Source organism: Hordeum vulgare, chromosome 6H (assembly GCF_904849725.1).
Source record: "Hordeum vulgare subsp. vulgare chromosome 6H, MorexV3_pseudomolecules_assembly, whole genome shotgun sequence".
In the NCBI taxonomy this organism is placed as follows: Eukaryota; Viridiplantae; Streptophyta; class Magnoliopsida; order Poales; family Poaceae; genus Hordeum; species Hordeum vulgare.
This window is the reverse complement of record NC_058523.1, coordinates 348,884,392-348,900,770: the sequence shown is the minus strand read 5'-3', so window position 1 is coordinate 348,900,770 and position 16,379 is coordinate 348,884,392. Positions and strand designations below refer to the sequence as shown.

Sequence of the window (16,379 nt, the reverse complement as noted above, 5' to 3'; positions counted from 1 at the left end):
AACTATCTATCACTGTTACTTACAGCACTTGCAGAGAATACCTTGCTGAAAACCGTTTGTCATTTCCTTCTGCTCCTTGTTGTGTTCGACACTCTTACTTATCAAAAGGACTATGATTCATCCCCTATACTTGTGGGTTATCAGTAGTATGATGAACTCCTTGCTCTTGTGCTTCTAAAGATAGTCTCCGCAACACTCAATCACTCTCTCACAGATTTGTTGTGGGTAGAAGAGATTGATTGGGTGGAAAGCAACTTGAGGAGGCTAGAAATTAAGATTCATATGGTAGGAATGGAATATCTTGATATCAACACATGAGTAGGTGGATATCTCTCAGAAAATGGATGGGGCAAGTGTTGGTTCGTTATGAGTGCTTCCTCTATGAATGAGAGGCTGGTGAAGGGGTATATATAGGCATCTCCAAAAATACAACTGCTATAAAATTATTGCCCAACTTGGTGAAACCGAAGTAAAAACTTGGTTGCACCGACTAGTGCAAAATGTGGCAAATTTTGGCGTTTCGGTGAGACCGGTATATAGATCTCGAAGGGTACGATTTGGCTCACCTATGCAGTTACGAGACTCGGTGTCACCGATTTCTAGAAATCGGAAATTCCGATTCTTTGAAATAGGTAGACATATGCTTGGTCACTGATTTTCGGTCAGACTGAAATTGAACTTCGTGGTACCGAGACCTTAGGGTTTGGCATAGGATCTGTCTAGGGTAAAACTCGGTGTGGCTGATTTGGAAATATTGGTGGCACCGAATTTGGACTTTGTGTTTTGGATAGAATATTTGTGGGAAAATTTATGACTATTTTTGGTGGCTAATCTCTAAGCACTTGAGCAACCAGATCATCATAGATACCTCATCCCCTTTTAATAGTATTGTCATTCCTATGGACTCAAGTGTGATTTCTCACAAAATGCAAAATGTAGAGTCTTGAAGCTTGTTGCCAATAGATGTTTCTTGCATCTAGGGGATCTCCTCACAATCCTTAGTCAATCCATCATTGAACTTTTCGTGAAATATACTTGGTAGAATCATTAGTTCAATGACATATATGTTGTTATTAATTAGCAAACCCACCTAGGGAGAAGTTGTGTTTTCAGCGGTCCGGCGGGTCGGAGCGCGGCAGCGCTGCTCCCTGGTGGTGGTCGCGAGGTGGCGGTGGACTGCGGAAGGTGGCGACTTCGTCGGTCAGCGAGCTGCAACAGGGTGGCAGGGACTGTCCACATCCATTTGGGTCCAACTGGCCAAGTAGGGGCCTGGTAGGTCCCTACCGTCACATCCGGTCGGCTCCGTGATGGCGGTGGAGGATGTCCCTCCTGTCGAGTGTGTTGTGGATGCCCCAGAGCCCATTGTCTCCTCTTTCGTCCTCCAGGTCTCGTGTCGGTGGACTCAGTACGACGACGGAGTTGGTTCGGTGACCGTGGTGGCACATGATGATGGGGCGGCGGGTTGGGCGGTACACTACGGAGCGTCCGGGGTGGTGGTTTGTGTTTGGGTCGGGAGAAATCCCCGACGACTCGTCCGGCTCCGATGCGGCGACGCATGCGAGCGTCATCGGGCCTTCCTGAAGGGAGTTGTCGTCCCATTCCTTCTTCAAGGTGTTGCTCGGTACGCAACGCCTCGAAGTGCTAGGAGCACGGTGGTACTTCTCCGGAGGGTGCGGCGGTTGCCGATCATCTTTGCTACGTTGTTCTGTCAGTGTCGACATTTGTTTCTCTTTCTCTCATTTTCTTTTTTCGGCTTGTTTGTGCTGCACCCCATCGTGGATGTCTCCGTTGGTTGCTTTATAATATAAAGCAGGGAGAAACCCTTTGTCGTTAGGGAAATTTTTATAATCGGCAGTCCGGCCGAGTCTTCGGCAGGACACGCAAGCTGCCCTAGACTGCTGCGACGAACCGCAAGACACCAGGACACGCAAGCTGCCCTAGACCGCTGCGACGAACCGCAAGACGCCATGAACGGTGCCTCCTTCCTCCCACTCTGAACGCAACCCACACCTCGTCGGACTCACAAAGGTGATGTTGGAACCAGCATTATTTTTTGCTTCAACCGGCCAAAGCCAGAGCCCGAACCACATGTGTTTTTTTGCTGCAACCCATAAACAAGTTGGAACCATAGCTGATTTTTGCTACAACCAATGTCACTATTTGCTAATGTCACTATTTGCTACACTAGGGAGATCTGAAAGCTGCAACCCACGTTGCGAAAAGCGGGTTGGGGCAGCTGTAACTGTCAGTTTGGAAAGAGTGCATTAGTCAGTTCCCCCAAAAAAAATGTAGCACGTGGTTCTAACTGACAGTTACAGCTTACAAGCAACGCAGAGACAAGGAAGCATGTACTTATTCTGCTTGTCGGTGCAATACATGGGCAAACCTTGACTCGCGTCTACAAAGAACAGTTTATTCGACAAGTGTACCATAGAGGAAGCAATTCATCCTAAACAAGAACACGTCAGAACGAAAAGCTGTGCTGCCTACACATTCTGCTCAGCTCAACCAAGTGACCCTTCTTGGGTCGTCGTTGCACATGACCTCTTATTACAATGGAAGAGAGTAGCCGCGGAGGTACTTGGAGTCAACCCTGGATTCACGGAGTAGCGCCGCCCGACCTGTTCTGGCGACCTGCCATGTGTGGAACATGACAGAGAGGAAAGCATACGGTTAATTTTTCAGAACAAAAAAAAATGTGGTTGAACACAAATAAAGCATTCTGTTACATGTGGAACATAAAGATTTATTGTTCCAGGGAGCATAGGAACAACATTAGCACATCATATTGCGGGGATGAATGCATGTCCAGATGATTGAAAAATGACTCAGTGCCAAGAAAAGAAGGTACAGCCATGCCCTGAATCCTCAGCACAGACAGCACACAAGTCTTAACATCTAGAAATGTTTCCATTGTTTATTTTTATAGAATGTACTCCCTCCGTAAACAAATATAAGAGCGTTTAGATCACTATTTTAATGAACAAAACGCTCTTATATTTCTTTACAGAGGGAGTACTATTGTTCTTCTTTCTCTAACTGACACAGAATTGCCTTGAAGTTGTTCCAGGGACCTACAATTGTACCCTGAAATCATCAACACAGGCTGAGGACAAATCTTACATCTAGAAATGTTTTCCATTAATTATTTTGATAAACTCCGATTGACTGCAGGGTATGTTGAGACTTGAGAAACAATACTAAGCATTTATCATGGTAAGAATGCGAGCTCAAATACGTGGATTTAAATTATTTGCAAACTTAGATTCCATCACATAACAATCGACTCACAAGAATGAAATTGACATTATTTCACATCGTCAATAGGATAGCAACAAAACAGAATTAAAATACCAAAAAGCTCATCTAGAATTACTTGTTCCTAGTCACAAGAAATCAACAATGAAGAGGCGAAACCAATCAACATACCTCACATATGCCATAAGGCTCCAACAGTCTTTGTAGTGCAACCATCTTGTCAAGATCCCCAGTAAGCTACATAGTATCAGAAGGTATAATTATGCAAGAGTTTTTGTCAGTGATTAAATAGCCTTAAATAAAGCAGAATAAATAGTTGCAGTCATGTCAAACATTCAATCTTTTTATGCCAACAATTCATCCTGTTACTAGTTTGCTACCAAACTACTGTTCCCATAAAAGAGGAAATCAGGGCATAGTGTGTTCTAAAAAACATCAGACAGACAAATACCTAACCATGAAAGAAGCTCACCTGTAGTGTAACTGTGTGATCAGAAAGATCCACACATTCTGCCCGGAAGATATTACCAATATCTAGTATCTCCCTCCGAGCAGCGGTGTTTCCCGATACTTTGATAACCATCAGTTCTCTTTCGGCAAAAGGTAAGTCAGTTAAATCATCAACCTGTGATGGTCACATGTTTTGCATTAGCCCAAAGTATTTGCTAGCACAAATGATTGATCTAACAGATTGCATGTCATTTACCTTATGTACATCGATAAGCTTGTAAAGCTGCTGAACTAACTTCCCAATGGATTCATCAGTTCCAGGAACAACTGTTGTAATACGTGAAATGCCTTCCTTTTCAGCTGGGCCAACAGCAAGGCTCTGGGCAGTAGTACGGTCTCATTGATAACAAGCCTGGCACATACACAACAACAATGAACAGAAGTTTTGACAAACCTGTATACTGTACCCTCTGCGAGCAAAGACCCCTGTTATAATGTTGAGGACACCCGGACAATCATTCACAAGGATGGAGAGAGTATGTGAGCGAAGCCCGCTTGACTGTACCAAACAAAGTCATCGTTAGCTTAGAAGCTGCACCATTACTACAGCACATATTATCATGTCGATTAAGCACTGTGATGCTTAAAGCTACAGAGGCCTTTGTTTATATTTGACTATTTGCAATATAAATGAAGAGGCAAAATGAGAACACACTGCAGTCAAAAGAGAATTAGATCCAGCTTTGAAATAAACAGTGCATACAGTCTATATGTCATTTTAATTGAAAAACAGACGATGTTTCTTTTGCAAAACTGGAATTCTTTGAACTTACATCTTCATCATCAAGAACACCCCAATGGGCATCAAGTACTTGGTTCATGGACAAGCTCTCATAAGGTTCCACGGGATAAACATCACCCTGCATACACAGTTCAAAGTCAAAACAACCACATGTTATAAGAATCAGTAGCAATAGACATACATACTGTAATAATCTATACCTAATAATAAAGAGGCTATTGCTTCCGTCGGAAAACCCACCGCGGCATTTTTATAAAAAAGCCCCTGTAATTTTTATTATTCAACCCGCGCTCCATCATTATTTTAATAAATCAAAATGATTATAAAAAGATTAAAAGCGTGTGGTATTTTTTTTCTCCCGTTGCAACGCACGGGCCTTTTGCTAGTGTATCTAATATGTTTACTGAAAATCTGGAAATATTTTTCTCAGTTATGTTGCTTCGGTTGCACATTTAAAAGTCTTGTGGTGATTCCTAAGTGTGGTCTTCAGTTTTATATGAATGGAGGTCTCCCCAGTTTCGCTGTATGAACTCTATTTTTCTTTCTATTTTTTGATTTCCTATAACCGGGTATACAAATTAATTTTCCTCTAAAAAGAACCACTTATGGAGCGATGGCTACACTGGGATTTCTACAGTGGCAAGAAGTTTAGTTTCATTTGTTTCCATTAAATAACTATTAAAGATACACCAGTTCGCAAGTTCTTTCTTTTCTTTCACCTCAAAATCTTTCTTGCATTATCCACACAAGGGGCATCTCTCAAGCATAGCTTACGAAGTACATTTAATCTGCATACAGCAGTGTCCTAAAAGGTACTCCTAAAGCTACACGCCACCTTTTAGAACGGATATAATAGGACAAGAAGAACAAGAGGAAATGGGCAACAAACATGGAGTTAGTCTTATAAACACAGAAACATACCCCAGCACTGGATGGTTGATCAAAACTGCCATTAACCGTCTTATTCACAGAGGTAAGAGGATTTTTACGCGATGCTTCTACAAGGTCTGGGTAAGAAGCAGCAGAAAATCCCCAGAAACGTGCAGTTGCTCCGATCTTTTCACGCCTCAAAGCAATCTAAGAACGTTGGAAGATAAGAATTAGCTAATGAAGAAAATATGCATGTGGATGTAGGCAGCAAATGATTCAGAAAATATGCCCATGCATGTAAGCAGCAAATGATTCAGAAAATACTTTTCCCGTCCGACAAATTTCTTTGATCCCAAATTTGCTTAAGTTCCTTTGTGCCGCAACAATTTTCCCAGGATCTCCAGTTACCTACAGCATTGATCAAATAAGCATCAAAGGGCTTCTTCCAGCATAAAGCAAGGAACACATATACCATATGCAGAACTGTTGGAGATCAAGAGTTTTTACCTCCAGAGTTAAGCTGTTCTCAGAAATATCAACAACTTTCGCTCTGAAAACAGTAGCTACAAACATGACCTATCAACCATGAGAAGAAACAGCACATTAAGAGTATTGTTGCAACTGCGTATGGAAGTACCATTACCAATATACTAATTCAGTGATTGCAGATACAAGTCAACAGCATATCTTACATCAGCACGTTGATCTGGTTCAACATTGAGTTTTATAAGCATGAGCTCTCTTTCAACCTGAGCCTCCTTAGATAGATCTTCAACCTGCAATTTATTGGATTCAAATACGATATATATTAACAAACATTTATATGATCACAGAACAACGTGCAATAAGAAAAGAAATCTGAAAGCCAGGAACATAGCAATGCTTGGGATAAAAAGGAAAACATCACATCACACTATTCAATTCATCTAGATGGTAGGAACGATAAGCAGATGACAGACAATTATGCAAATTGGTATGAAATCAGCTTAGATTCGTTAGATAGCTGTTTTCTTTGGATATCCTGTATGTGCATAATGGCAGACTAAAATTTTCCATCTGTGAGTCCTTTCTTTTTAAGCATCTTCAGTATAACAATTATGATAAGGTTATATGGAAACAACCTAATACTCCTGATTCCATGCAACACAGTGATTTTTACCAAACATACAAACTGCTTATTACTTGGATTATAACCATGTGATTATATGCTCGACATCGCTGAAGACAAACAAAATTTACAACACACTACACAACCAGGACACATCAGACATAAGAGTAAATTTCTAAACTTACACTTTTTGTTGCAAAATTATCAACTGATTACACGTTTAAGGGCCCACATGTCCTGGGTCCCCTGTGGCGCTTCTGGGCAGCCGGCCTTCAGGGCCTTTTCTCGACCGGGCCAGGAAGAGATTCTTCTTAGTGCAAAGCCGTGGGGGCGGTCTTTCCCCCACCAGTCGAGTTTTTCTTTGTTACACGTTTAAAGACTAATATCACATAAAATTACCTTTTCTTGCACACTGTAAAGGAATACTACTTTTTTTCAACTCTCTAATGGTTTTACTTTTACAACACTGTATCACGGGGCCTTGTACTGCCATGCTATGCCTAGGTCTTTGGTCCAGTAAGCATGCATGTGTGTAACTTTGAATCTGAAACAAACACACGAGTGGTTGGTTCAGAGCAACTCCAACGCGCCGACCCAAACGGAAGGCGCTTTTGTTTGCTTTTTGTCCGTTTGGGTCGCCCGCCCGCTCGGCGTCAGCCCTGTTTAACATTTGGGTCCGCAGTGCGCCCAACGCCCGCGACCCATTTCATGTCCGTGCACACATTTGAAAAGGCCCGCGGCCGTAGATCAAGACAGCGGCCATGTTGTCGCCCAAAGTTCATGCCGACACCATGCCAGCAGCCGGCATACAATGCCAGCTTCAAAAAAAAACACCACACGGTTCATGCTGGCGCACTTGCCAGCGGCCGGCACACATGCCAACAAACAAAAAGGGGCGGGAGTTCGACCCAAAGCCATTGCGGTCGTGGTCATGCCCTCACATTTGCCGGCATACAAAAAAGGATGGCGCTCGCCGCCATAGATCACTCGTCGTCGAACTTGAGCATGTCGGCCTGCATCTTCTCGAACCACGACCTCTTCCTTGGCGACACGGTGTTGAAATCCACCTTCATGATCTCCACCCCCGTCATCATGCTAGCGAGAGCCACTTCTTTCACCTTGGTCTTGGCATTGGCGGCCTCGATCTCTAGCATCTTGGCTTGCTTCTCCGCCTCCATCTCAAGCATCTTGGATTGCTTCTCCGCCTCCATCTCAAGCCTCCTCCTTTGATCTTTGGATCTCCATGAAGGCGTTCATTTGCTCTTCCTTGTCTTGTCAGCGCTTCCCCTCCCTTGAGTCCTTCTTGGTCATCATGCCCTCCACGGTTGCGATCAAGGCGATCGACGCCGAATCGGGTGAGTCGCTGACGCGCGGGGCGACTCTGGCAACACCATCCGAGGAAACGCAGACGAGCCAGTGTTGGCCACGGCCACGGCGGCGTTGACGAGCCCGTGCTGGCCAGGGTTTAACCCTAGGTACAGTAGTGCCTCCCTCGTTGCCGCCGCGACGCGGGCGGTGGTACAGTTGTTGGCACGCGGCGAGCGTCCGTCTCGTGTTCGCGCCAACGCAAATCAGGCTCAAAAATGGGTCGGGAATGGGTCAGCAGGCGGACGAAAAGCGGACGCGCGTCCGTTTGGGTCGGCATGTTGGGCCGACTTTTTTGTTCGCCGAGACCCAAACGGACACACGCGGACGAAATGGGTCGGCGCGTTGGAGTTGCTGTTACACCTTGAACCGAAATAACTAGGAAAGTGGCACAGAAATGTTCACTAATCCTTGGACCAACATAAGACTACCCACAATGGGAGTAACATAGATAGTAACATAGATGCCACCTAAGCAAAAAATATGATGTGGCACCTAATTAATGAGAAGAAAGAGAAATTGAGTAACTTAGCTAGTTACTCATAGTATGAGTAACATAACGCATACTAAGATAAGATGAGTCTATAAGCTAATAAATGAAAGGCTCAATGTTACTACCCCTATGTTACTATCCACTGTGGAGGTAGTAACTTAGACTAATAACATATGCATGTTGCTACTCTATGTTACTCCCCATTGTGAGTAGTCTACCAGGCAAAGCTCATTACACCTAGGTTGAGTCACATTGTACCCGCCTATGCATAATGGGAAACTACAAGACTCTGTGAGACTATGTAGTGGGGCCAGGTTGTAAGATATACAGGAGAGCTAAAAAGGTGCAGGATACCTGTGCAAGAAAAGGTGTATAGTTCCATCAAATTATTCCTAAAAGGTGTAGTTCCTTGATGGTTCTACAACAACAAATGCAGAACATCCACAGAAGGAGCTTTTTTCCAATGTCGAAATGACTATTGAAGTTGTGATTATAACGGAATGGAGTATTATCGCAGAATACGGCTAAGGTGTTTAAGATTAAATTAGAAACTGCTATGCTCTAGCATTTTATACTGTATACTGTATTGCTAGAGCTGAAAGAAAATTTTGAAGTCAGTGGAATCTTATGAAGGCTGTTGAAACCAAGTGGCATGAAATCCGAATGGTTTACTCCTCCTAACCATATACGGAGTAATAAATTGGTTCAAATGTGGAACGGCAGGCTCACATTCAAGACGTTGACAAGCTTATTGAGCTGCTCAATGACTTGCTTGAGCACCCTGTCCGTCCCCGAGACGACGATGGTGAAGAGGGCCTTATCCTTGTTGAGCCCCACGGCGAGGGACTCGATGTTGTAGCCTCTCCTTGCGAAGACCCCGGCAATCCTGTTTATCATGCCGCTCTCGTCCCCGACGAACACAGAAATCGTGTGGCGCCGCACCCTGCAATCCCGGCTAGCAACTCCCATCAAAGTCAGCTCAAAGAAGCAACGCGCGCAGCAAGACGGGATTCAGGCGCGAAGTATCAAAAACGGAGAGCGCATTGCGGCGGGGAGAGGCGCTTACGGATCCCTCTTGGCGCCCGCGGCGACCGTCGACACGGTGGCGGTTGCCTCGCCGCCGGCGCTAGCCCCCGCGGCGACTCCGCGGCGGCGCAAGGGGCGGAAGGAGACGCGCGCGGCGCATCGAGTGAGACGGTCGGGGGCCGCCGATGGCGACGGCCGGAGGTGGTGGGCGGTGGCGACGGACATGGATATTGGAGGGCGGGGTTGGTGGCTATCTGGAAGTGCTGGACGGGACAGTGTGTTGGTTTAACATAACAGCAGTAGGGTTTATGAGGGGGGAAATTACGGAGCTGCCCCCCGCCGCGCATGCCTGACAGTGTGATCCGCCCATGTGTCACGGGTGACCACGTTTTCCGTTGGGCGCTGGAGTAGTAAGTAGTAGAACCCGCGGCCTGATGATGCTACGATTTGCGTGCGGGAGAGCTATAGAAAGGAGGCGTATCCGCAGTTGTCTGATGGGGGCGAAGGCGCAAAGCCATCTTTGCGCAAGAAAGATACACACACGCAGCATGCCAGTTCGTCGTTTCTCCGCACGGCAGGCTGCGCAAAGTATTTGCCCAGAGGCCCGGACGAAACATAAAGACAGCACAACAGCCGAAGGTTGTTCTCCCACGTACCCATTGTGCGGACAAAATTATTGTTCTGATCCTCGTGACGAAAGTATTGGACAGAATGAACTCGCCGAAAAAGAATTTCACGTTTTGACTTTTTTTAAAACGTCAGAAATCATGGTGTTTCTGATCAACTAAGAAACGCCATAATACTCTACGTGTGTACATTACTGAAACGTCGTACTAGTGTGCGTTTCTGCTGGGGTGCAACGCCAGCTACTCATGGCGTTTCCACGTAGGGGTGCAACGCCAGGCACCATGGCGTTTATGTCTAAGATATTTGTTTGAGCACCGCCCTCTCCCATCAGGCCATCATTCCACTCACTCTCTTCTTCCCCACCTCTTCCGCGAGCTGCGGCCCCTTTTTTCACCTTTTCTCCCCCACTTGTCCCCTCTCAAATCCCTCCAAAAGGATTGATTTGGTGTGTGGATCCGGTGTCATTTCCGTTGCTTGAGGTAATCTCCTTCATCTCTTAAATTTTGATTGGTTGGATTTATATATTTTGGGTGGTTTTTTGTTCATTTGTTTTCTAACCCTAGTTTTGAAGATTGTTTCAAAATGTGATGTTCTTAGTGTATACTAATGAGTATAGTTGTGCCAATAATGTTGCATTGTATTGGTTGGGTTATGCTTATTGTTAAGATATAGGGTTAGGGTTAGGGTTTGGGTAATGCTTAATTTGGATGGACATAGAAGTTTCTTAGTTGTTTTGTGAGGAATGTGTTATACTTAGCATTGGTACTTTTGTTTCATTTTTTAGATGGACAAGGTTGTGAATATTCATTATGTTGACAAAGAGGCATTCATGAATGTTGATATTATTGACAAGTATGAGCAAGAGTTGATATTTCTTGAGAGTCCTACTTATGAAGAGATTGTGGAAGAAACACAGATAAGATTGAAGTGGGTTGATCCAAGTGACCAAGTTGAATTATTAGGAAGAAATGATGTTGGGTCGGCACACAAGTGTCGAATGAAGACAATGTGTATCAAGTCCAATTTGCATTGGGTTACATACAAGGAGGTTGTTGCATCCTCGGTAGTCAAGTAACTCGAAGTGTTTGCAAGTAAGGTGGTCAGGGCTCCTCTTTTGCATGTTGACTTGAACCAACCCTTAGTACATGATTTGATCCCGATTAGTAGTGTTCCACATATTGTTGAGCATAAAGTTGAAGTGGAAGCCAATGAGTATCCCCAATATGAGTTTGGAGGTAGTGCACCGATCAAAGATGATGGTCATGACTCCGACGAAGAGTATGAGAGGCACCACAACATTGTTGGTGCCATAGAGGCTCAAGTAAGGCATGATGACATGGATCCTGACATTGTGTATCAGCGTGCTTGTGTGGATGAGTCGGATGATGAAGGCCCGATGAATGAGTTGGACGAGGATGGCTTCACTGAGAAAGAAGCGGAGTGGTATACAAAAATCACCGGTAAGGATCATAAAGTTCCCTTGTTTTGTGATGTTAGCCTTGCAGATAAGGCTATAGTCGACGGTGGCATGAGCAAGACAAGTGAGGCTAGAATGTTCCCAAGTTGCACACCCGACGCGATTTCTACGTCTTACCTAAAGAAAGGTTTGATGTTCGAGCATATGCTAGAATTCAAGATGTGGTTGTGTGAGTATGTCGTCAAACACTACATGCCTTTCATAGTTGTTCACTCGGACTGCAACAAGCGAAACACCATGAAATGCGAGGTGGAAAAATGCAAATGGAAAGTCAATGGAAGACTCACGAAAGATGGTTGGTGGAAGATAAAGATGGCTGAAGAGAAACGGATGAAGGATTTTCGAGAGAACACTGCGAAACTTTGGGCTAAACATGCGGCAAAGAAAGAGAGGGAGCACAAACGCTTCATAGAGAAGGTGGTTCAGGAGGCAAGTCTCATAAGGAAAAGGGGGGAGGAGGAAGAAGAAGAAGAGAGTAAGAAGAAGAAGGGAAAGGGACCTGGACCTTGCTCTACACAATAGAGCAACTTCGTTCTCATCATGTCGTGCACCTTTGAACTTTAATTTAGTAGTCGATCTCTATGTGCACTTTAAATCGCTATGGGACTCCATTGTGTGTACTCTTAGTCGATATATGTGTACTCCATCATGACGTGCACCTTTGAACTTTAATTTAGTCCTCTATGTGATGTTTGAACTTTAATTGCTATGAATCTATGTGATGTGTGTACTCTTAGTCGCTATGTGTGTACTCCATCATGACGTGCACCCTTGTGGATAATTTTGTACTCTTTACGCATCCACTCCAAATGCCTTAAATATGCCGCCTTGTCACTGTCGGGTGTTTGATCAGTTTCAACTCGAGTATTCCTCTGAGCATTCCACATGTCCACCCACATAATGTGGTGCTCCTCCCAATTGATGACACTCTTATTGTTTTGCCGGTTTGTCCTACAAAGCATTAGAATAATACACCAGTTCCATTTTCTCGTGTTAGACATTGATCAACAGGATCAACAGGTGATAGAAAAAACTCACTTATGTAGCACCACACTTGTCTCGACGTGATCCGGCGGGCTGCGTTGTTGGACTCCGAATTGCATTGAAACACGATAAGGAAGATGCCACTCCACCGCAAAAAAGCATACCATGGGGCACCACACACGCCAAAGATGCTGGTCACGAAGGCACATATTTCTCAGAGGGAACCGCCTAAGTATCGTGTACGGCCTCCAATTGTCCTACATCACAGCAAGTCACTCGCCCATGCACGAAAAAAATTCAGAAAAGATGCTAAATCATTTGGCTAGTTACCTGTTCATAAGTCAACATGTCAAGCTCGCTTATGTATGCCTTGTACCGCCCCATAGGTGCGATACTCGTCCATTGGGCATTAGCCCATGTGTGTGCGATAGTGGGGTACCGCTCCTCATCCCCGTCAAAAGGGTACTTCCAAGGTTCTTCCGGAGGAAGGCTGAGGTTACGGCCAACAGGGATACGCTCCCACATCCAAACCTGTAGGGCCCAAACGAAACCTCCAAGAGTGGATGTCGGCTTACTCCTCATACATGCTCCATCCAACTGCAGATTTGCACACACGTTAACCGACCACACACAAATACCTATTTAATAAAATGAAAATGCATCATATTAAGCAGTACCTGACGATACAAGAAGGCTAGTGCCGCCGAACCCCAACTCCACTTAACATCCCAGACACAAAGAGGATCCAAGAACATCCACGAGGTTGTGTCCCCCGTGCCATTCAGAAACACCACTTGGGTCAAAAGATTCCATAGGTAAGCCCTGGCGTACCTCTCCACAACAGTTGGACTAGCATCGTTTGAGCACTTGCGAAAATATCTCTGTATCCACGAGACAACACGCCAGATGGCCTAGGATCCTTCCTACTTTCATGAATCCACGGCTCAGGTTCAACACCAACCAATGTTGCAACCCGTTGTCGCCACCCATCAGACCTAACCTTCCCTGTAAGAGCCCTGCCCTCGATAGGAAGCCCGGTGATCATAGTAATATCCTCCAAAGTTACGGACATCTCACCAAGAGGAAGGTGAAATGAGTGCATCTCCGGCCTCCAATGGTCCGTAAGGGCGGTAAGGGCCGTGGCATTCAACCATGGTGGTGTGCCTTTAAAGTTGAGCACACGCTGAAGAAGATCCATTCTTCTAAAATAAGCCTCATACCGAGGGTCATATAAGAGAGATTCATTCGGGTTGTGCCCCCTCAAACAAAGTAGTGGAGGAACCTAAACAAACAAACGCATAATTTGTTACTTCTCTCAACTTGTCACAATATGAAAATCATGGAATATGGAAAAATAATCATCAAGACCAGGATAAGTACCTCTCCTCTTTCCACTAGCACCACACGATGCTTCTGTTCATAGAAATCATCAAGGCCCGGATATTTATTCGGCTGAAACATCCTACATAATATGAACAAATTCTTTTAGGCATTAACCTAGTGCCAAAAACAATCACACTACACCTAGTGCCAAAAATAATCACACTACACCTAGTGCCAAAAACCTAGGCATTCACCTAGTGCCAATAATATGAACAAAACCTAGTGCCAATAATATGAACAAAACCTAGCTTACACCTAGTGCCACCAAAAACTACACCTAGTGCCAAAAACCTAGGCATTCACCACCACGAATTTAGTTTTACTTGAAAACATAGGCATTAACCATCACAAAATTGATCTTACTTCAAAACCTAGGTGTCACCTAGTGCAAAAAGCTCCACAAATACAAAGGTATTGCAAAAACTAATTGGATGGATTGGAGGAGCTTACCGGCCTCTTCGATTTGCCCCAAAGAACCCACAAAACGGTTGAGGGAGGAGGGAGATCGAAGGGGGATTTGGAGGAGGATGGAGCAGTTTTTCGCCAAGCCTCGCAGGGAAGAGGAGGAAGAAATGGTGGTTGGTGGGCGATGGGTCGGGCTGGGGCAGATATGGCTCCTAGAAACACTAGGGAGCTTGGCGTTGTAGTGATGGCAAGCAAGGCCACAATACACTCGCGTTGCTGTGCTGGCAGGAAACGCCATAATACTCAGGCGTTTCACAGTACACCTGCAATGCCACGGATTACAACGTTTCTAAAAAGGGTTAGATCATGAAATTGTTTCGTGGCGAGTTCATTCTGTGCAATATTTTCATCAAGTGGGTCAGAACGGTGATTTTTTCCAACGTGGTTGTGCTTTACTCCTCTTCTAATCTTGGGGGTGGGGGTTACGCTTTGCGTACTGACTGACACCACGACATTACTCAGAAAAGAATACATATACATTAATCTGTGGTTGGATTGACTGTGGTATCTCCAACCCACCAGGATACAAATCCTGGTGCTTGGATTATTCCTGAATTTAGTTCAGGATTTTCGGTGATACGCTTTCAGTGGAAGGAGATGTTCTCGTCGACGACGAGGCACCTAGGGTGACTTCGTAAATCTCAAGATGATATGCTGGTTCAGTTTCTCGAAGGTGCTCATATGGGTAGGGTGTGCATGTGTACGTTCATAGGGGTGAGTGTATGCGCGTGTATATGAGCGCTTGCGTGTGTACCGTGTTAAAAAAATGTCCATGATAAAAATAGTATGAGACATCTATACTGATTTTTTATTTCAATGCAAGCTATCATTAGTGGATCTCATCAAGAAAAATAGAGGTTTCAATAGGAAGAGAGGGATTGCATGCATCGATAATTACATTGATCATGCACTAGACACATACTATTGTTGTACTATAAAATTTGATGAATTTTTGACCTCTTTCAATGAAATCTTCTCTACACCCATGAAGATGGATTATTGGCCTTCTTTCAACATAATCCATCTTCGTCTCTCTCATATACTTATATAATATATATAAACACACCTTTTGTATTATCATGCACATCAAATATATTAAGAACCATTATTTGTATGCATATCTTATGATTGTTAAAACTCAATGATTTTTTGGTCCGGTCCATCATAAATGTGATTTGTTAGGGTATCTGGTATTTTTTAACTATATAAAAGTATGTGGCATTTCTCTCATAGCAAACAACCGCTTTCCCTATATCACTATATAAAAGTATGTGTCATTTCTCTCGTAGCAATCAAACACTTTCCCTAAAAAAGTGTTGCTCCTTTTATTTTTCTTTAAAAATAGTAATCCACTCTCTCATTCTCTCATCGCATGGCACAACTCTCACACTCACATCGCATTCCTTAGCAACGCTTACACTCTTATCACATTCCCAACAACGCTTACACTCATATCGCATTTCCCAGCAACGCTCACACTCATATTGCATGCCCCCAACTTCTCTCCTCGCTGACGTTGTTGGCATCAAAGCACTCCACGACATTCCAATATCGTCTCCCCTTCCCTTCACAGTGACACCTTCCCCCTCCTCTCCCCTCTAAGGTATTCCAAGGTGATTCCCAGTGCAAGGAATGTACGACGTCAACCGAGGGCGACCACCACCATGTGCTTTTGCTGTCGATATATGAAATGGTATATATAATGTAGTCCTTACACTCTCTTCTTTTATGAAGTAGCTATTACCTTGGATGCATCTAAAAATCAGTTCATCTCAATGAACACATGAAGTACCATCTACTATTTGATTCGTAGTTTTTTCATGTTTATAGCTGATCACACTTTCATACACAGATCCGCCATGGGATGTAAGAAGGCAATTAGCAAGTTAGCAAATATACCGAAAGTAAATTTATTGATAAAATCAGACAAGGAAGTCAACTATAATGCCATCACTTCGTACCAAGAAAAATCAAGATTTCACCTTGTTATTTTAGTGACACATATGTTCACAATTTTAAGCTGCTTCTTTAGGTCAACGCAGGGCAAGCTAATAATAAAAAAGTATGGTGT

At 44.2% G+C, this 16,379-nt stretch overlaps 1 protein-coding gene across 2 annotated transcripts; it reads right to left on the bottom strand.

The window, feature by feature from the left end:
- Positions 1–2,349: 2,349 nt before the first annotated feature.
- On the bottom strand, positions 2,350–9,643 carry LOC123401417 (acetolactate synthase small subunit 2, chloroplastic-like). Of its 2 annotated transcripts, none has more exons than XM_045095213.1 (12): positions 9,413–9,643; positions 9,076–9,301; positions 6,073–6,156; positions 5,888–5,956; positions 5,705–5,788; positions 5,432–5,587; positions 4,542–4,628; positions 4,163–4,267; positions 3,965–4,087; positions 3,731–3,883; positions 3,430–3,495; positions 2,350–2,634 (listed from the first exon to the last, which is right to left on the bottom strand). In XM_045095213.1, the coding sequence occupies exons 1-12, from the start codon at positions 9,595–9,597 to the stop codon at positions 2,551–2,553; spliced, it is 1,422 nt and encodes a 473-aa protein (XP_044951148.1). In that variant the 5' UTR covers positions 9,598–9,643; the 3' UTR covers positions 2,350–2,550. The 2 variants fall into 2 exon arrangements, with proteins under 2 accessions (XP_044951148.1, XP_044951149.1); XM_045095214.1 differs by having other exon boundaries at positions 9,076–9,289; positions 9,413–9,632.
- Positions 9,644–16,379: the final 6,736 nt, after the last annotated feature.

Excerpts from the sequence above, each read along its gene's own strand:
- LOC123401417 (XM_045095213.1), bottom strand. The coding sequence starts at position 9,597 with ATGTCCGTCGCCACCGCCCACCACCTCCGGCCGTCGCCATCGGCGGCC. Across the intron at positions 5,957-6,072 it reads AACCAGATCAACGTGCTGAT|GTCATGTTTGTAGCTACTGT; the intron begins GTAAGATATGCT and ends CATGGTTGATAG. Across the intron at positions 5,789-5,887 it reads AGAACAGCTTAACTCTGGAG|GTAACTGGAGATCCTGGGAA; the intron begins GTAAAAACTCTT and ends TCAATGCTGTAG.